Below are 22,448 nucleotides of genomic sequence, written 5' to 3'. Positions count from 1 at the left end.
ATTCATTCCTTCGGTGCCTCAGTGGCGTTTGGATTTTTAGTTAGTCTACAGTCATGCAAACCCGTTCAGAGAATATATTGCTTATTTTAACCCAAACCCCTTTTCTTTTCCTCAACCTAACAAAAAGTAGTTTGGTTTCAGTTCCGAACCGTTTTACAATGTGCATCTGTAGCTGGTACAAGGAAGTGTTGAAACAAATGTAATTTGTGTTTCCCTTGAAACGTAATTGACACTTCAGTTTAATTGTATGAGAACATATTTATTTTTTTAAGTAGACAGATTTGGTTCAATATACAAAAAGGAACAACCTCGAAACCTAATTTAAACTGCCAACGGTCAGTCAAACAATGAAATCTAAAATGCACACTTCATTTAACAGAGAGAGAGAGAGAGAGAGAGAGAGAGAGAGAGAGAGAGAGGGAGAGAGAGAGAGAGACAGAGAGAGAGAGAGAGAGAGAGAGTGCGTGTGTAAATTACTGTTTGTGTTTTGCATGGCATCCAAAAAGATGTTTAAATAAAACCATTCAAACCCCATGTTATAGTTGTTTAATCAGGATTAAGCAGTGAGGCAAACGTTACATAACAGATTGTATGTGTTGTTTTACAGGAAACCCAAGATATACAGCAACTTCAGTTAATTAAAGAGACAACAACATGTTCATGAGCTGACCAAAGTGCTTTACAAACATAGGCAGAATAAAACGGGTCAACAGCAGACAACTAAATCATTCATATACCAGCCAGAGATTAGTGCAGTGCAGTTGGGAAACAATTACACAATCACAAGTACATTCTGCCATGGGATGGTCACAATTATGAAACTGCATAAAAAGAAAAAAAAAGGCAAAAAAAATTAGCTTATAGGTACAGATATATACTGTACATACAGGTGTAGCAGGGAGTTGGACAAACTAACCCTAACCCAGCAGACCGGCAGTTAGAGACGAGCCGGTGAAGAATCTGGAGCAGCTAGAGAGCAAGATATGTTTCTCAGCAGCAGGTGGAGATCAAACCAGAAGATGTTTAAATAGGCATTAGTTTGCTTGAATCTGGAGTGATTTAATGCAAATCTGATCCTGATCCTCATTAGGTGTTGTTCTTACGACATGCTAATATTCCTGCTCTGTGTAGAAACAGCAGAGGTAACACCAGACTGCTGGGGAGATTAAACCAGAATAAAGACATTGCCAGCACACACTCGATATCTTCACTTAACACACAAAGATAAAGCTCAACCAGATTCCCAGAGCATGTTAACAACAACACTACCAGTATGGCCATGATGGTGTAGAAAGCCCTCTGCTTTGATTGGTCAACTCTTTCCCTGTCCCCGCCCTGTTCCCCTGGCCCTGGACGAATCAGAACGCAGAGAACAGAAAGACTGCAGAAGGAAATGATGAACAAGGAGACAATCAAGAGGCTAAAATCCATGACTAACAATACAGTGTCAAAACTCAGACCTGTTGCTCCAGAGGAAAGCAGCCAAACACAGCCAATGCTGATATTTCTGATTCTGATCCCTCTCTCTCCTCTCAGACTCAGGTAGGTGACGGGATGAACGACAGCCAGGTAGCGCTCCACACAGGTCAGGATGTGAAAGAAAATCTCTCCGTACCAATTGAAGCTCCAAAGAAAGAACCCCACAAAAAATAAATTAACATGATCCCCGTAGATACCACAGCAGCAGAGGGTGTACCCGAATACACCCAACAGCTCCATGGTGACCATGTGGTAGGTGAAGCTGTCTGAGTGACTCGTCGTTGCTGTTGCGGAGGTGGAGCGATGTCGCCGCCATCGTTGGAGACCCAGGTAGAGGACGAGGATGCAGACAGGGAGGAGGAGGAGGATGTTGGTGATGCTGTATGCGAAGAAGATGAAGGAGCTTGGTCTGGTCATAAAGCAACGTGTGCCGATAGGAATGTCAGGATGATGGATGGAATCATTGGAAGAGTTTACTGCCATATCTGGAAGAGAAAAAGACAATCAAATACGCACAGAAATAAAAAAAACACACAAAAATACAATATCACTTCTTACAGTATATATATGTAGTGCCCCTTTAAAGTTTCTGTAGTGAGTCTTTGGGTTTGGGAGTTTATAAAATAGAGAATCAACTTTGCAAGTGTCACTAAGATAAAGTTTGTCTTCTATCGATTTCACAATAATGTGGATATAGGAAGATGATGATATTTAAAAAGTAATAAGAACACCGACCTTATCAGTATTTGTCGCTGGTCTTCCTCCCTCTGTGGACTCCTGTGTTTGAGCATCTGATCCAAATCTCTCTCTCTCTCTCTCTCTCTCTCTCTAATGATATATTTGAATAAAAACAAAGTGGCATTGACAAATGAACCCATTGATAAATGAACAATCACAGTAAGGGATCAAATTGAGTTCAAAGAGGGCGTGTTGGAGGAAGAGGAGGAGGAAAAGGACAAGTTGTTTATGGTTTGGTTTTCATGTATGCTAGTTGTATTAGTGTTTACAGTGTGTACCTGGTATATCCCAAAATGTTTGCCGTTTGATGTGTAACAGGCCCCAGGCGTGAGGCCTGTGGTCAGATTAAAATGTCGTTCTGAAAAGAACAGGACAATGATGAGACCAGCAACAGGTTTCTTTTTCTCGCTTCTGCCAGACTTTATTTTACACATAAACATGTACTTTAAATATGTTCTCAATTTCACATTCCTTCTAATAAGAATATCATCAAATTACCATAATCACTACATAACTTGAATTCAGTTTTCCAAATAAACATAATTTCAGAATCACATCTTGCTGCTGCAGGCTGCAGGCATGATGGAGAAAGACAGCAGCAATGAAATCCTGAATGGCGCTTTTTATTTTCCAAAACTCACCGAAGCACGTCAAGCTTGAGCTACCACCTACGGAGCAAAGCATAGTAGTACAGTTAACGTGATGCTAGACCACCGGCCCTCGGGGGGCGGGGGAGAGATGAATGTTCGGAAATAAGAGGTTGCTGTGGCCCGCCGTACAAGTTATGGCGTTTTCCATTGCAGATTTTAGTACCACCTCAGCGTGGCTGGTCGTTATGCCGTATCGATGCACACACCAGCGCACAAGTATAAACATCAGGCCACTTGAGTTTGTTTTACAGTTCTGTGGAGGCTCCACGCAGAGCTTTCGCCGTAGCCTGTGTAGCCTATGTAAGTGGCCTGATGTTTATACTTGTGAGCTGGTGTGTGCGTGGAGCCCATGTGTGTGTGTACGTAGGCTACGGCGAAAGCTCTGCCGGAGTCTCTGCAGAACTGTAAACAAGCGGCGCCGCAGTAAACTACTGTGAGCTAACGCGACACACACACAGAACGTCAAAGGTGTGTGTTGCCAGAAGACACATTTTGTTTCAAATTAAGCTGGAGGCAGCAAATAAAACAGCTGGCTAAACTGTTTAAAAATAGCGGGTTTGTTCAGGACACCCATCTGTCGCTTTCACGTCACCTTTTCGGCTCGCCTCAGCTCGCTTGGAACCTCGACTGAGGAGGTACTAAAAAAAGTACCTGTTAGCAGGTACCAGGTACTTTTTTTCGTAATGGAAAACCAAAAAAGGCGAGTAGAGTTGAGGCGAGTCGAGCTGGTACCATGTAATGGAAAAGCGCCAAAAGTTTGACCAGCGGGCAGCAGCGGCGGCCGGAGCGAGCAGCTGCAGCGGCCGTAGCGGGCAGCGGCCGGAGCGTGTGATCACCGGGGGGACATCCTCAGCGGTGAAACGCGAACAGGGACTGGAGTATAACCTAGCTAGGTGGAAAGCTAACGCTAGCCGACCACCTGTTCCATCAATCCTGCTTGCAAGTGTCCGCTCATTAGACAAAAACTGGACTACATCCAACTTCAACTCCCAACGCGAGTTCAGAGACTGCTGTGTTTTTGTTGTTGTGTAAACAACAGTGTACCGGACTATCCAGCCTGTTTCTCTGTCGCCGGGTAAGAGTGGAGACGGGCTGTGTTAACACGGACTTGAGCAGAAATTACTTAGTTACTAAACACTATATTGACTCTAGTAAGGATAGGGATTTTTAGTTTTTTAGTTGGGTACTTGGAGGAATTGTGCAATAATGACAGATTCACACATTTTTCTTTGGTTTACAGTAAATAAATAATTACAAATCTTAAAATCAAGTTGATAAAGTAACTTTCTTTGCATTCATTTGATTCCCAATCAAGATACACTGGTAAAAATTGCTTTTGATTGTTAATATGTACTTAAAAACTGTTCTAAATGCAAAATAATTTTAATCATGTGATAAAATATGATTAATTGCTATTAACTATAGAACTTCAGCGATTAATCGCGATTAAAAAAATAATAATCATTTGACAGCCCTAGTTTTATTACAACACAAATCAGAGAAGATCTTGGTACAATATTTATGCATGGACACAGTCATACCAAATCTCTTTACTTTTCACTCAGCTAGATTCTTGAATAATCACAACATCAGACAACTTAATATTAAAATTATAAACAGTAAAGTAAAAATCAAAGTCCTTCATGCCTCATACATTTCTACCACAACATCGATCCAACTGGAGTTTATTTGATCAGTCCATTAGATGGACAGTTGACAGAATTTAAAGTAAGTCAAAGCCTGCCATGTATTCAAATCAAATAGTCATTAACTTTTTTGCATGTTTGTGTTATTTTAAAGGCGCTGTACTCGATGTTCAGCACATTAATATAGCAGCAACAAATATTTGCAATGTAAATATATAGTGAAGTAATGGTGTCCTGAGTAGAGAATGTCACACTCCCTCTGTGTGTACCTGTTCTTATTTTTGATAGGCGGTATGTTCATGTGGCCTTGCAAAAACGTAGGTATTTCACGTAGTGGGGAATGGTCGTTGAGAGCCATATGGAGGCAATCCCAGCCCGCTGTTTTTTCCGAGTATACAGCCATTAATCACATCTTTGTGGTTCCTGTATGTAGAGTATGTGTGCTGTAAGTCGAGCCTCTCCATAGGAAGCATCACACTTGAAATCTTATCTAAAACTAAATCCTGTACAGTAACCCTCTAATACCAAATCATCTACTATACTTATATACTATATACAGTAATGCATTCTGATGAACGAGTTAGTGTGATAGTGTACAAAAACGTATGAACGCCCATTTGTAAGATATCCTATGAAATTAGGCGCCCCACCTCTCACAATGAGAGTTAAGTTTAGCTGACAAAAGTTTACTGCGAGCCGGCTTCAGAGCACCGTGAGCTGTCGGTCATTTCAGAGGATGTTTGCTAATTAAGTTTAACTGACAAAAGGTGACTTTGAGCCGGGTACAGAGCACTGCGAGCTGCCGGTCGTTTTAGCAGACATACAGTTAAGTTTAGCTGAAAAAAGTGAGCGTCATGTGGCGCCAACAGTTAAGTTAGGCACTGAAACGGCTACGTAAGATTTTATAAAAAAGATTGTGGTTTAGATGAAAGCACTCCCGGGACATGAATAAAAGTTTGCTGGGTGAAAACCTTGTGTTTGCCCAGAAACTCCCCTCCTTATGTTGAAAGCGCTGTTTTATGACCACCCATCCACCCCGACCTCCTCTCCACGCGGTCCAGAGTGCTCTTAAGGCGCTGACACACCAAGCCGATAATTGGCCGTTGGACAGTCTGGCGAGGTTAGTGACTCAAGTCCGTTTGGTGTGTTCCATGCCGTCGTCCGTCCGAGGGCCGTCGTCCTTCATTTTGGCCGATTTGACATGTATAATCGGCAGGGGTAGGCACTGCCAGCAGTCAGACTCAAATGACCCATCTGATTGGTAGAGTGCTAACCCGGAAACGGGGAGTGGAATGAGCGTGACTAGAGTCTCTCAAAAGCTGAAATGAAGACAGATTCAGCAGCTGCATGGCCTATTTCTCACTTAAAATGTTTTCAGAAATAAGTTTTGGTGAACTATTTTAGTACAGCATGAGATCGTATTCGGAACAAGCCGCCATGACAGTCTGTCTTTGAATTTTCCGGAGAAACCAGACCCATGTGACGCGTTCGTCCAATCAGTTGCCGGTTTTCATTTTTGGGCGACAATACAGATTAGCGCCGCCTGCTGTTATGGAGATGTATTACGTCTCGTCGCTTTGATGTGTTCTGAGGCACATTTTTGAGCAACTCGGGGACACTGATCAGTCCAACTGCCTTTTCTGCCGAGGCACCTTGCCGCAGTACAAGCTTAAATATATGTGGGTGCATGCATAAAATAAATTAACCATGGACACATTTTTAGTAGTGGCCCATACGGGTCCAAAGGGGGCGGCCCTTCTGGCATTTGCCCAAATTCCAGATGGACAGTCCGTCACTGTACATACTGCAAAAAATACATGAAAGACATATGAATTACAGTGCTTTACCTTTCGTGGCTATATGTACGAACGTTTCATACGGCCTGATATACATGCATGCATGTACACCATTTGAATATTATTAACTGACAAAAGTAAATATATGCTGTATATACTGCACATATTTATTTATATGCTGTGTATTATATATATATATATATATATATATATATATATATATAAATAAAACTATGTATTTGTGTGTGTAAATGCTGTACATAAACTATGCTAAAGTGATTTGTGATCTGTTGCTTGCAGCCAACTCAGATCTGTGCTCTGTTTTAATTAGGGGTCTAAGCTCGAGGGTGCTGGGATCCCACGTTTGCAAGGCAACACGGATCCCAGTACCAGCTGGAAACCCTATCAGAATTGTAAAGATTATTTTTATTTTTACGGAGGTAAAAGTAGTACTGCCGCCTACATGCAGGTGAAACTTTCAGGGGGGTTCGAGAGTGTGACGCGTAACTGGGAAAAGAAAAATTACACATCAACCAGCAGGTGGTTGTATAAAAAACTAGAACTGCAAGCAGTTATGACGGGGTCCAAGTCCGAGTCCCCCCTGGCACGAGCCACCCCTGGCAACCTACGGAGCCCGCGAAGCGGTACCCAAAGCGGGACGGCTGCGATGCAAACAGAAGGAAATATTGCAACGCGTGTGCTGCAATGCCTGTAGTAAATTGCAATTACAAATTTTTCATTTACATTCACAGAGTTATAGGCCAAAACGTGTCTATGTTGATTACAGCGCCCCCTAATGGCCGATCTTCACCACATTTGGTACAGACCCTCAGAGTAGCATGACGAACAAGCATAACAAGTTTCATGTTGATAGCCATTACTACGGCAAAGAAATTGCAATTCTTCCTTTTACATGCATTGAGTTATTGGCAAAACACGTCTATGTTGATTATAGCACCCCCTAATGGTTGATCTTCGCCAAATTTGGTACAGAGTCTCGTAGTGGGATGTCGAACAATAATGTTAAGTTTTTTGCTGATTCCATTTAATATTTAATGGTTTTCGTAGCCGTCTTCCTCCGTCTGTGGACTCCTGTGTCTGAGTATCTCCTCCAAATATACTGGCTGTATATCACAGCCCCACTTCACCTCTATGTCCAAGTTCAATTCAAATACGTCTATATATTTATAATAATAGGATGATAATGGTAAAATGAGCTTCTGTATACTTTGTCTCGGTGTGGTTTCTGTAGCCTCCACAGACTGAGACAACACAGCTGCCGTCATGTTTACAATGGAAAACCAAACATCTGCGGTGACGACTGCCTGCTTGATCCTCCTTGACCTAATACATAACTAATAATCACACCTGCGTGTCTAACCCCAACACTTACGCTAACTCTAATCTAGGACATGACAAAATGCCCACACTTTCCAAAAATGTCCTCACTTACATAGACAAAAGTATAAGATCACACTCAGATTTACAGACCAGGCAGGTGTGCTGTGCTGGGTGACACATTTTGATTTGAATAAGCACCAGTTTTAGTTACAGCTCATTTGAATCTTGTTAAAGCCGATAATAAAGGAAGCTTTGTTAGTTCTGTTGGAAATCTGTCAATACAACTACTGATAGAAATATCTACAACTCAGTGTGTATTTAAAAAATCAAAAGATCAAGAAGATTTACTAAGGTGCATAACATACCACATTTTATACCTCTTCCTCCTCACACATACCTACAGAATCCTCTGGTCAAACATACAGTATTTAATGAAAGCACAATGGACATTTTTACATGCACAGAAACACATACAAATACTAAACTCAACCAATCTCTGTGTTTTAAGACTGGTTTATATTATTGTCTGTACATGTACTTATAAAAGATAACTAAACACACAACACACAACTATACATGCTCACAGGAAGATATTTTTAACAAGGGAGTGATGTCCATCATTAATGCATGTCAAGGGCATAACTTTGGGTTCAACATTGGGAGGGAGAGATTTGAGATCCCCACTTTCGAGCAAAATTGAAATTTCAAGCGTCATACGCTTCATTTTCTGCTTTCTGGTGAATGCATCAATTTAGGGTGCAAATGTCTTTATTTATGTAAAGGAAATTATAATAGTTTTTTGGGGTGGGTTGCAATGACCAGTATTGATTATGTCAATTACACCTAAGATGCATGTACATGACCATGTTTCAAATAAAGTCAGCTAAATGCCCGTCCTGCCTGCTTCTTAGAAAGAGCAGTCAGAGTGTGTTACCCTCACATGTCCCTCTTTATCTTTAATCTGTGGGTCATTCCCTCCCCCTACCTGTCCTATAGCAGCTTCTCAGTTGCTGCTGCTACAGCCTATACATCCTCATGTGAAATAGGGCACCCTTGTCTAACAGGGGCAGTTATAGCCTGTCCATTATAATCAACCGAAGCTGCTACGCTGACCACAGAAAGCAGCGCTGCTCATCTCTATTTTAGAGAGGCCTGAACACAGAGCAGTGGACGGGTCTGCTGCAGAGCTCGCTGTGTTTGTGCCTAAACCATAAACTGAACAAGACAGGGCCGGTCCTGAACACGACGAGAAGAGGGGGCAGGCCACACATAAACCACTGAACTAAACGGTTAATGAGATCATATTAATGCAGCAACAATTGTTGGGAAACGATTCAGCATATTTTATTTTATTTATTTTTTTTAAATGTCACTTGAACTCAGTAAGCTATGGGAGTTTGTTTCTTAGTAGCTGAACTAGACTTTAACGCTGTATCAACATTAACTGAAGGACATGCACTGAGTTGAAAACATTTCATTCATAGCAGAGATGGTATTAACCCAGGGAGTTGCTGTAGCCCAGGTAGCTGTGATGGTATTTGCCCAGGGAGCTGCTGTAATCCAGGTAGCAGTGGTGGTATTAGCCCAGAGAAATGCTGTAGCCCAGGTAGCAGAGATAGAGTTAGCCCAGGAGGCTGCTGTAGCCCAGGTAGCAGAGATAGAGTTAGCCCAGGAGGCTGCTGTAGCCCAGGTAGCAGAGATAGAGTTAGCCCAGGAGGCTGCTGTAGCCCAGGTAGCAGAGGTGGTATTAGCCCAGGGAACTGCTGTAGCCCAGTTAGCAAAGGTGGTGTTAGCCCAGGGAACAGCTGTAGCTGTAGCACAGGACTTAAAACAGGTCCAGGGTTTTGCTCAACATCACCAGTCAGAAGTATTATCATCAAAAGATTCACAACCCCAAGGAATGATCTAGATGCTGTTTGATCAAGTTTACCTGGGGGTGGCCTGGCATATCCACAATCCAGGATTCTTGCATACAAAAGATGTTGGCTCCTCTTTGCTGGATAGATAGTTGAGTTATCCATTTTCCTTGGACACGTTCAACTCAAGAGGAGGTAGAAAGACAGGAAAAGACCAGACAAGCATGGCAAAATCCAAGGGTTTTTGATATACTTTTGTGGCAGACACACAGGACCTGCCAAACACTGTGGCTGCACCCTGGCGGCCATCTTGCCTCAAGATGTATGTGGTGAAACATGACACATGAATGTACGTCAGTACACACTTCATAGCATTCAGCTAGTGTTAAAGGCTCTGAACACCCACACAGGTGTTATAGTTATTGTGGCTTATTGGACCTTTTCCAGGACTGTGTGGGTGTGGTTACACTGAGTGATTGACATCTCCTTGAGTCCACTGTTAGTGTTGTTGCACATGTTAGGGCGGGACAAATGACACCTTTATCATCCTTATTGGTATAGAGAATTTGTGACCTAATAAGTTCCCATCAAAGCTCCGGCCCACCTTCAACCTGGGGCCTGTTTCACAAAACCAAGATAAGGGATTAAGCCGGGATTTATCAGTTATCCTGGATGATTTAAGCCTTGACTCGGTTTCACGAAAGTGGAGGCACATAAATCACCATGGAGATTTATTCTGTGCAGCTAGTCTGCTCCCGACCAGGCTAACAGCCAGGATTTATTTAATCCTGGAGCCTTTTCTGATCACCGAGCAGTGGTTTTACCCTATTGTTATCAGCCTGGATTAAAATACAACAAGTGCATATTGCTGTTCATTTAAGTACTGTTATTATTTAAAGTTGGGACCATTATTTTTTTTAATAATTATTCATGTGACAGTCATTGTTACTGTTATATTGCTGTATGAAGACTGCTGTTCATATTGTTGTTAGAAGTTTGATGAATATATTATGGCAGTTGTTGCGATAATTAGAAAAGGCTGATAAAATTTCAAATGTGTTTTAAATGAAGTCTGTTACTAAGGGCAATACATACAATACTGTACATTTCTATAGTTGACCAATGCACCTTGAATTAATTTAGTTGATTCATTAATAAGGATCATGTTTGATCCACTTCCATGTGCATTGTATTTGGCATTCTTAGCACACAAATTGTGTTGTCCAGTAAACTGGGACTATAATTTGGGAGGATTGTACAATTTAAAGAACATCCTAATTGTACAATCCTCCCAAATTATAGTCCTAGTTCACTGGACCAGTAACTATCTAGTGATGTAGGCTACTGTACATTCATGTAACAACAGGGAGAGGACACCTCAATGGTTTTTGACCTTATGTTTTGCTGGGGAAAATAACTGATGAATATACTCTGTTCCATTCATCTTTACAGTGTGCATGGAATTTATCACTTAATTATCTTTATAGTTTATAGATTTTAGAGTCCAATTTCTTCAGTGTATTTTCTATGTCCACAAGGGAGCAAGGCATATAATATGTAGAGAAGGAAACTCGTCCTCTATAAAAAGATTAAAAAAAACGCGAGAAAAAGCATGGCTGATAATAGCGGACAGACTGAATGATAGTCTAAAAATATACATTGATGAACTACTGCTCTTAACTGAAACCGTTCAATGAGTCCCTTGTCATTTGCAAAAGCAAACGGTTGTACACTTTGCATTAAAAGCGAGCAGTGGAAGTTAATATGGAAACTTAGGAAATGTATATTTTAGCCCATGAGAGAGAGGGAGGAACAGAGTGAAAGAGATATTTACGCATCATACTCTAGCATTGTAGAAAATTGATCTTCATGGTAAATTTCCTGAGTAACATTATCTTCTGCTTACTTTTAAGGCAAAGAGTACAACTGTTAATTTGTGCAAATGATTAGTAGTCTAATCCTTGAATGGAATGATTATGACGGTTTCAGTTCAGAGCAGTGGTCAGTTAATGTATATATTTAGGCTACTTACGCATTCAGTCGGTCCGTGATCGTCTGCTACGCTTTCTCTCGCTGTTTCATTACAGCGGCCGTGTTTCTTTTCTTTTTATACAAAAAATGTGTTTCACATCATCATACTTCCACAAGAAGCTGCTGCTCACTCTGTATAAAGTATGTACAATGCGTATTCTCCATTTTGGCATCAGTAAATCTGTGATCGACCTTGCGGTCTTTTGAGGAAAGCCGTTGACGCGCATCTATCTGAATTACTTCAGCCTGGCTCGACCTAGTCGCTCCTCCTCAGCCTGGCTTGGCCTTCGTGAAACGCACCAAGCCACGATGCACAGATTAGACTAGGTCAAGCCTCGCTTTATCAGTTATCCTGGATTTATATATTCTGCTTTTGTGAAACAGGCCCCTGAACAGAGTCTAATCAGCCAGAATAACTGAAAACACCTGTTTGGGTGTAAAGAGGCTCTAACGCCATATCACACATGTTAGATGCCACACAACAACAAAAAAAAACTCACACAAAATTAGGCCCTCTCTAATACCGTTTAACAACTTAACATTATCTGGTTTTGCACCATTTATATTGGCCACAGAACTCTCTAAACTCAGAATGTCCATTAATGACAAATACCATTGTGGTATACCAAGTGAGTGTGGATGCTTCCACCGCGTTGCCCCCAATTTCTTTGCAGCTGTTTTACCAGCTGACATAATATGACGGAAAGGAATGGGAAAGAAGCATCCTGTGTCATCATTCAGTAAAAGAAATGCAGGGGAAGAAGGTACATTCTTTCCAACAACTGTTGATAGTGCTGAGGACACAGAGCACCAGAATCTATTGACTGCTGTACATTCCCACATCATATGATGCTATGTGTGCCAGCAGTACCCTGGGGCAGAATGAACAGTTGGGGGAGTGACTTCATGAGAATTTGGCAAGTTTTTGCTGGGTGAAGTGAGTCCTCATGATAAAATTATAATGGACCATTTGATGATCTGGGTTTTATTCTCCCAGAGAGAGAGAGAGTTAGGCTAATGGACCAACCAGGACCAGGTCTGGTATATGTGCTGACAGGGTGATTGGGTAATGAGACACAGGTGATCAGGATGAGGAGAGTCTGAGGACACCTGGTGGACAGGTGGAGAAGAACAATAACTCTTCATAGAGCTGCAGAGGGAAGTGGGGGTGTGTCTGAGATAGGCCTGGCAAACTCGATTCGGGTTATTCTGAGTCACTCACTAAACTGATCCGGGTTGTGCGAGTCACTTGAGTCAGTATTGTATGCTACATCCAAGGCAAGCTTTTGTTTTGGATACAATGCCATGTTTTCATTTAGAATCTTTTAATTTTATTTGGAAAACGTTATATCCATAAATGTGAATGGTCTGAAAGAAAACTGAATATTCATTTAAAAATAACATGAAATTATATTTTGAAACTTTAATAGGACTGACAAATAAGAAAGCCATCCGGACTCTGAACATTCACAATGACTTACAACCTCTTTAATGTAAGTTCCATGTGCCTCTTTTTCATATATGTATGTATGCATGTAAGGTTTTCAATGTGTATGTGTATCTGTAAGTTTTTTGAAGACAAAAAAAAAAAACATGAGTTGTCGGCGAGGTGAGCTTACGGACTGTCTGCTCGCCCTAATTGCATTTTAACATACTACATTTATACACCAAACCTACAGTAGGCCTAGTTAGGCTATTTGCAGAACATTGTATTTTTTTCAAAAGTGAAAGAATGGCTTTTGTTGTGGATTTGCTTTACCCTGAGCTCGAGGAGAGACTTCACTCGCTCATCTGAACCAGATCCACTCACATAGCCGGCTGATTCGCGGCTGAATCACAGACAACTCATGAATCACCGACAACTCATGAATCATCCGACAACTCATGAATCATCCGACAACTCATGAATCACTGACAACTCATGAATCATCTGACAACTCATGAATCACTGACAACTCATGAATCATCTGACAACTCATGAATCATCTGACAACTCATGAATCACTGACAACTCATGAATCATCCGACAACTCATGAATCATCCGACAACTCATGAATCATCCGACAACTCATGAATCATCTGACAACTCATGAATCACCGACAACTCATGAATCATCCGACAACTCATGAATCATCCGACAACTCATGAATCACTGACAACTCATGAATCATCTGACAACTCATGAATCACTGACAACTCATGAATCACTGACAACTCATGAATCATCTGACAACTCATGAATCACTGACAACTCATGAATCACTGACAACTCATGAATCATCTGACAACTCATGAATCATCCGACAACTCATGAATCACCGACAACTCATGAATCATCTGACAACTCATGAATCACTGACAACTCATGAATCACTGACAACTCATGAATCATCTGACAACTCATGAATCACTGACAACTCATGAATCACTGACAACTCATGAATCATCTGACAACTCATGAATCATCCGACAACTCATGAATCACCGACAACTCATGAATCACTGACAACTCACGAGCCCTCGTTGACTCGTGAGTTTTTGAGTGAATCCCATGGTCTGCGAGCTTCCGGCTGCTAGTCGGGACTGTCTCTCTGCTCACTCAGGCGCTTGTGTTGACTTGTGGAGTTGCTGTTGCCTACGCAATTGTAAGTTATAAAGCTTTTTGCAGCTAAGATGGCTAGCATAGTAGAAGCTAATGTTGCAAGAGGTTTGTGTGTGGCGCTGTTATCATTTTAGATTGAATTGTAGTAGGACTCAACTGAACCGGGTTAATGATACTAGATACTCGCGATTCGTGAGTCAATTCGAGTGAATCACGACTCGAACAGGTTTAGTCTGAGAAGAGGGACAGAGAGGCAGATACTCTTACTATGAAGCAGGGGTGTGTATGTTTCATACTGAGAACAGTAAGTATGTCAAAAAGAAAAGAAAAACAGTAATATGTATGTATATATGTGAATGTGTTGAAACTTGAGTGGGACCATCATGTCTCTTCATGTCCTGCAGAGGTCCCAGTTGTGTCTCCTGCAGTTCAAAGTTCAGACTGAGCTGCAGCCTGCAGGACGAGACAAACACTTTCAATCTAGAAAGGTACAACTCTGTTTTAACAAGACGTTTTACAGTAACGTGTTGAGATCCACAGTTATATTTTAGATGTACAAACCTGCAGGACTCAACCCCAGAACACTTAAACTCACCCTTTTTAAGTTTTTATAATTGTTATTTCTCTCTCTCGCTCTCTCTCTCTCTCTCTCTCTCTCTCTCTCTCTCTCTCTCTCTCTCTCTCTCTCTCTTTCTCTCTCTCTATCACAGTTTGTCTTCAGTTCTCTTCTCTTTTAGTTCTGTAAAATAAACATGTTTTCAGTAACAACTCTTGTGTGGTCGTCTCACTGAATGGGTTTTAAAGGTTAAAGAAAAGCTGTGGAGTTAAAGATGAACCAGCAGAGGGAGCTTTTTACTGGGAGTCAGCTGGTCTTGTTGAAGGAGTTGATCATCAAGTCTCCACAGTTAACCTGCATGCTATCAGCTCAGCATAATAACACACATGAATGGAAGAGGTGGTGCTCCAGTTGCATTGTGGTTTAAATGTCTCTGGAACTGAAATGCAAGAAGAAGAAGAAGAAGCAGGAAGATGTCTCCATATTGTTCTGTGTGCTATCTTTATTTGCTGTAATTTACCAAATTTGATTCACCTAATTTGCTTTTTCTGTTGTAGTAAAAAACCAAATCATATCTCAGATGTTTCAGCAGCAACATTATTTTCTCTGACTCTTCTGGATTACAAATATTTTACATTGAAGGTAAAGATCAAGCAAGAATGGAAACACTACCTAAAAGAAAACAAGAAAACACACAAGCTGTGGTCATTTTTATTATTTTTTTTATTTAAGAAAAGGTCACCAAGTTGTATTCCTTGATTATTTAAAAGCTGCCAAACACTTCACTCAATGAAAGCATTATTTACACTGATATTAGTTATTTCTGCTGTAATAACAATTTAGACTGAAACAAGTAGTACATATTTACATGAACAATATTTAAAACATAATAATATACATTTTATATCAAATAGTTTTCTGACACTAAGAACAGAAGGAGGACAGACTCTAGGAGTCTGATTTAGTTTTTATGACTGTGACTTTTATGACTGTGACTTTATGTTCTCATTTACGACTCATTTAAAGAGGGTCCTCCAGACTGGGTTCTGTTAGTCCTGATGGCTCCTTTCTCTGATAAACTCGACATCTGTACAGCTGCAAACTGTGGGTGATTTCTTTTATTAACAGTAGATTTAGTAAAACAAGGATTGAAAGACAAGAGACAGAGAATCAGTACAGAGGCTGCTGGCACTGCTGCTGCTGTCAGTCTAACGTAGAGGATCCAGATGTTTTTCAGACTCTTTGGTTCTGGTCTCACTGTTGGTCTCTGAGGTTTGGGCTCATCAGCAGCTGCTGTAAAGAACAGAAAATATAATGTGGCTGATTGACAGGAAGGAAACCTGTTTCAGTGAAAATGACTATATAATCTGCATCTTTCATTTTTTTTTTAAGATAATTTTTTGGGCATTTTCGGCCTTTATTTTGATAGGACAGCTGGATACATGAAAGGGGAGAGAGAGGGGAATGACATGTAGCAAAGGGCCGCAGGTCGGAGTCGAACCCGGGCCTGCTGTGTCGAGGAGTAAACCTCTATATATGGGTGCGTGCTCTACCAACTGAGCTGTCCGGCGCCCATCTTTCATTTTTTAAGTACAAACAGAAAAACTCCAGTTCTTCTGAATCAACTTACCAGTGACATTGAGCCAACATTTACCAGAGTTACTCCCATGACTTGTGATTACTTGACACTTGTACAGTCCCGAGTCTTCAGTCCTGAGTCTGGACACATGAAGTCTGAGTCGTCCTTCTCTGAGAACGTCTTTGTCCCACTGGACTCGTCCTGCAAACTGTTCATCCTGAGACTCTGGGACCTCAACTCCTTCATGGAGATGAAACAGGACTGGATTCTTGAGATCAGTTATCAGTTCACAGAAGATATTAAGAGAGTTGGAGGAACTGTGAGGGTTGGTTGTGAAGGTCCACTCCAGTGTGATGTCGTGGTTCTCCTCTGCCTGATAGGAGGTCTGGGTCACATTCACTACAAATGTTCCTGTTGAGGAGACAGAGAGGGAAAGTGAGGAGCAGACACACTGACAACTTTAAACTCCATCTCCACATGTTTCTGTGGACACTTTAGTGATTCTTTGTTTAGTGTTAGTGGATAATAAAGTGAAGCTGTAAACTAACCAGAGACACAGGAGGTCAGGATGATGAGCAGCAGGATGCTGCAGATCATCTTCTCCCTGTGAGAGGAGAACACATGAGCTCAAAGTTCACTTATTACAGGACAGAGAGAGGACATATACAGTCTGTTTATACTTCTTCCTCTGTGTTACTTATTACACTTGACTGACTTGACAGACACAGTAATGTATGTCTGTCACAAGAAGTTGCAGAATGCGACAGAAGGATCGAAAGTTAGAGGTTGGTTGGGGCGTAATTGGCTTTTGGAGGCAGGCTTTAGACTGCCTACACCCAATCAGAAGTTAGAAATGGTACTTGTATTTTCTGCACACATTTTTAAAAACTTTTTATTGGGTGGAACAAAACCCAACTCCGCCCCTATTGTTATTCTCTTCTAGGGCATGGAGAAACACGGATCTTTATGGAGTTATATTCCTATCTTTACTCAAGACTGCATTCTTTCAATTTGAGAGCATTTCACACTGATATTACATTCAGATTTTGTAATAATTTTCCTCAAAACCTTGCTCTCACACTCAAATAGTCACTGCTCACGCTTGGATTTGCTCTGCTTGTGCTCAAACTTTCTGCTTGGACTCAGATATGTTGTTGTTTGAACAGATTTTCTGCTCTCAGCTTTGGCCCTTCTCCTCACACTCAGGCTGATTCTGCGCGCTTGCAAATATTCTCTCGGAAATCGCTGGGATTTTTTTGTGTTGTTACAACACTATCTAAATTCCCTAGACAATACAATGCCAGGTGTAGTGTTGACCAATGAAATGATCCCTGCCCCACTGAGGGTGCGTTTGTTTTAAGTTAGAACGTCTGTTGCGGACGGCTGCACTGTAACCGAGTTTATTATCCCCTGTCGTCCATCGCTTTATTATTAGCTACTATATGTCAACAATGTGCACAGAATGGTCGACGCTCTTTCACCTGCACCCTTCAGGAAACGGGGAAAAAACTTAAATTAAGCATATAGCATATGACGCGAGCATATAGCCTAGCTTGATGTCCTCAAACAAATAGATTTTCTTTATTGTTTAGCTAAATTGAACGACATATGACGGACAGTATGTGTGTATTTACAACTGGTATTTAATGACCCCATTTTTGTATTTTTTCCTCGTTTGGTTAAACATGTGGTAATTCATATCTGTCCAAACAACAACATATCTGAGTCCAAGCAGAAAGTTTGAGCACAAGCAGAGCAAATCCAAGCACGAACAGTGGCTATTTGAGTGTGAGAGCAAGATTTTGAGGGAAATTATTACAAAATCTGAATGTAATATCAGTGAGAAATGCTCTCAAATTGAAAGAATGCGCTCTTGAATAAAGATAAGAATAAAACTCTAAATATTCCGTCACAGACTGACTAACATCTTTATTCATTAACCTACACCACTTATCACCGGGGCCATGCATTAGTTTGCCATGTTTAAAGAAAGGAAAATTGGATGACGGAGCGAGGTATAGGTACCGTCTTCTGCCTTGGCTTGTCAAATTATTTTCTAGATGGAGTCAGTGTTAATTTAGTGAGATGAAACCTGCGACGACTTCATTTAAAACAAATATGTATTTTATATACTATATTTATATATTTTTTTAATAAAACTAAAGAACATTTTGTGAAGCACACTTTTTTTAAGAGACCGTTGATGTCATCTAGTGGAGGAAAGTGCCAATAACAAGTATCTATGTATCCTGCAGCTGCGGTCTGCGCATGCGTGTAAAACGCCTCAATGTTTACACGGAAAATGTCAAGAAGCAGTATGTGTGCAGATTTCTATTAGTTCGTGAAATTTGAAAACGGTCAGGTATTTAATCAAGTCATTTCAATGCGTTCGAGCTCATAGTTTTGCAGAACATTTTCGTACCAGACAGTAACTCTGCTGCGCACTTCACCATAACAGGCAGGACTCTGTGACGTGAGTTCATGCAATGGCGCACTGGGTTCAACTGCTGAGTCTCATTTATTTTAGTATGAGTTCGAATCCAAGTCAAGGCATTCACGCGGACAGCTGCGTATTCTCTTCCTGTTTTCAACAGCTGTCGTCACTACAACAACAGACGCAATTGGCTTACGGTCGCCAGTTAACATAGTCTGTTGTTAAACCGAAACATACAGGCCTGTAATAACATGTCGTCTCAGCTAGTGCGCACTTAACAAAGAACACACAGCAATCAGCTGATTCGACCGCACACACAGGAGCATAAAGCGCTACTTACTTTAAAGGATTAAAAACATTTTCTCCTTGTTACGTTTTAAATGCAAAATATCTTCTCTGGACGTCTCATGGTACAGTCAACGTTTGCTTGCCTTTGCCACACCCTGCGCTAATGTCAGTCGTTGGATAGTCCCTTCAGCTTGTTTGCCTTTTCCACACTTGTTGAATTGTCTCTTTACTAAGTGAACCAACCACATTATTATCTGTTAACGTCTTGTCTAATCCACCAACCCTCACACACTAAATCTGTACAACAGGATTCATATCATGACAACACCAACATCAACACATCAACACATTACCTTGTGTGTCTTCAGTCATTTAAGATCCAAACCAGGAGACCAGAGGGCAGAGTTCCAGTTTGTGAGTCTGATCCCTTTTCTCAAACACAGCTAGTAAAATTTCATGAGCAAAACCACAAACCACCCAACTGTGCAGCATGGGTTTGTATTAAGAGATGACAGGAAATGCCTTGCTAGGACTAGAGCACCTTCATTAATGATTCACCTGGCCAGGTGAATCATTTAATTTTCATTGGGGGGAACATCAAACACTTCATTTTCTGCTTTCTGGTGAATATTTCTGCAACAATTTGTGCATTTTCTGCATCAATTTATGGTGCAAATGTCTTTATATATGTAAAGGAAATTATAATAGTTTTTTGGGGCAGGTTGCAATGGCCAGTATTGATTATTGGGGGGTTAACCCCCCCCCCCATCTCCCCTGTAAATTACACCTAAAGCTACAGACACACAGACCAGACGGCCAACCCTCGGCAGAAAAGGCAGTTGGACTGATCAGTCTCCCCGAGTTGGTCAAAAAAATGCCCCGAAACACACCGAAGAGACGAGACGTAATACGTCTCCATAACAGCAGGTGGCGCCAATCTGTATTGTCGCCAAAAAATGAAAACCAGCTGCTGATTGGACGAACGCGTCACGTGGGTCTGGTTTCTCCGGAAATTCAAAGACAGACTGTCATGGCGGCTTGTTCAGAATACGATCTCATATTGTACTAAAATAGTTCACTGAAACCTGAGTCTGAAAACATTTTAAGTGAGAAATAGGCCATGCAGTTGCTGAATCTGTCTTCATTTCAGATCAACAAAGGTCAGTTTAAAAGATTTTCGTCAGATTTTGAGAGACTCTAGTCGCGCTCATTCCGCTCCCCGTTTCCGGGTTAGCACTCTACCAATCAGATGGGTCATTTGAGTCCGACTGCCGGCAGTGCCCGCCCCGCCGATTATACATGTCAAATTATAATTATTATAATTATAATCAAATTATACATGGCTAAATGTGGGAGGAGCTAAACGTTTGACTCTGTGCGGATGCCATCTGGTGGAGGAAATCAGGCAGCACATTCTCAAACGATGTGGGCGGAGCTAAACGTTTGACTCCGCGCGGGCGCCATCTAATGGGGGAGATCAGGCAGCACATTCTCAAACGTCAATGCAGCCCCTATGGACAGAGTGGCCTAAAACCCATGTTGTACAATGTAGAATAACAATTATAATATAATATATATTATATATAGAAAACCCACGTTGTAGAATGTAAAATAACGATTATAATATAATATATATTATATATAGATTATAATATAATTTCATTAAAATACACAGGGAGAGCTGATAATGAAGTCAAATGTATTACGTGGCATTGTTTGATCAACTCTGTCCTGATATGTTACACCTCTGGGTTCAGGTCAGAATCAGGTCAGGTGCCAAAATGTAGTTCTTTGGAAAAACATGTTTCTTTTCGTATCTTAAATGTAAATACCAGCCTACATAATAATAGTAATAATAATGGTAATACATTTACATTTTCATGAGCCCTCACAACTTCTTACATAATACACTTATATATTTACACTTATACTTCTCATAAGCTTCCATGAATGTTTTACAATGGCAAGTATCAACGTATTTCGCTCTCCTGGTGGTATGATCAAACATGTTACCTTTCATGGTGCTCGGGCCATAATAAAGGTTGGAGAAGGCAGAAAACAGTGAAATAAGAAACGCCCACAACAGGCAACATACCCCGTTCCCTGTTCCAAGTTATGTCTAGTTCTCAGCTTCCTCTAGAAAGGAAACAGATTGTGGTTGGTATAGGCACAATAACAATACAAGATGTAAAAAAGATCAGTAGCTGATTTTAAGTATACTTGTTTAATGAAAATGGAGAAATGACTGCACAACCACCTCTACAACAGTGATGGATGTGTGTACAATAATACTGCATGTCTAACGGCTACTTCTACTTGAAAATTGCAAAAACACTACCACCTACCATTACCTAAATGTTATTATTTACATGACTGACATAAACATGAGGCCTTTGCACATTGCTTGCATTAATAATTTAATGATGAACTTTGTGGTTTCTCGATAAATTAGTTTATAATTTACACGAACAGAGAACAGCATCTTACCGCTAGGCAGAAAAGCGTGCAATATTATGGACTCAGACACACATTCTTCCTCTTCCCGGTTGCTATTGGGCAAGTGGGCGGAATCAAACATTTAGCTCCACCCACATTGAGCCACTCCTCGATCTGCGTACTGCAGTCAGGGCTTATTCGATTATCGGCTATGTGTGTCTGGGCCTTTAGATCCATGTACATGACCATGTTTCAAATAAAGTCGGCTAAACACCCGTCCTGCCTGCTTCTTAGAAACAGCAGTCAGAGTGTGTTACCCTCACATGTCCCTCTTTATCTTCAATCTGTGGGTCGTTCCCTCCCCCTGCCTGTCCTATAGCAGCTTCTCAACTGCTGCTACTATAGCCTATACATCCTCATGTGAAATAGGACACCCTTGTCTAACAGGGCCGATTATAGCTTGCTATGTTAGGGTGGGCAGCAGAGCGTGTCCATTATAATCAACTGAAGCTGCTACACTGACCACAAAAAGCAGCACTGCTTATCTCTATTTTAGAGAGGCCTGAACACAGAGCAGTGGACGGGTCTGCTGCAGAGCTCGCTGTGTTTGTGCCTAAACCATAGACTGAATTAGACAGGGCCGGTCCTGAACACCACGAGAAGAGGGAGTGGGCAGTGGGCCACACATAAACCACTGAACTAAACAGTTAATCAGATCATATTAATGCAGCAACAATTGTTGGGAAACAATTCAGCATTTTCTTTATTTTTTTATTTTTTTAATGTCACTTGATCTGAGTAATCTATGGAAGTTTGTTTCTTAGTAAAACTCCAACAGCTTTTGGAAAATAAGTTGTTCTACAGCGCCACCATCTGGCCAAGCTGTGTAACTTCTGTTATATGACTGCTGTTAAAACCATCTGATGTCAGACAGATATTTACCGGTTTATTTAGTCTCAGTTCTACATTTGCTGAATTGGTATAAATGTGTTTTATGAGCTGGTCCAACACTAC

General features: G+C 41.0%; 2 protein-coding genes across 3 annotated transcripts in view; both read right to left on the bottom strand.

Moving 5' to 3' along the window:
* Nucleotides 1-902: 902 nt before the first annotated feature.
* Nucleotides 903-22,448, bottom strand: part of LOC118493511 — a 124,759-nt gene continuing 103,213 nt past the window's right edge. Inside the window, exons 1-2 of one of the 2 annotated variants that reach the window (XM_035993552.1) lie at nt 2,215-2,275; nt 903-1,964 (exon numbers count right to left, since the gene is read on the bottom strand). In XM_035993552.1, the coding sequence (XP_035849445.1) occupies nt 1,087-1,962 (876 nt within the window). In that variant the 5' untranslated portion in view covers nt 1,963-1,964; nt 2,215-2,275 and the 3' untranslated portion in view covers nt 903-1,086. Of the gene's footprint in view, nt 1,965-2,214; nt 2,276-22,448 lie in introns of those variants that run through there. The other variant, XM_035993553.1, reaches the window with a different exon arrangement.
* LOC116053096 lies at nt 15,403-19,433 on the bottom strand. The gene is made up of 4 exons (XM_031304017.1): nt 19,352-19,433; nt 16,825-16,880; nt 16,328-16,687; nt 15,403-15,990 (listed from the first exon to the last, which is right to left on the bottom strand). Exons 2-4 carry the CDS (start codon nt 16,871-16,873, stop codon nt 15,707-15,709), a joined length of 693 nt encoding a protein of 230 aa, XP_031159877.1. The 5' UTR covers nt 16,874-16,880; nt 19,352-19,433; the 3' UTR covers nt 15,403-15,706.

Source organism: Sander lucioperca, chromosome 17 (genome assembly GCF_008315115.2).
Source record: "Sander lucioperca isolate FBNREF2018 chromosome 17, SLUC_FBN_1.2, whole genome shotgun sequence".
Taxonomy (NCBI): domain Eukaryota; kingdom Metazoa; phylum Chordata; class Actinopteri; order Perciformes; family Percidae; genus Sander; species Sander lucioperca.
The sequence above is the reverse complement of the archived record's forward strand: the minus strand, read 5'-3'. Positions and strand labels throughout refer to the sequence as shown.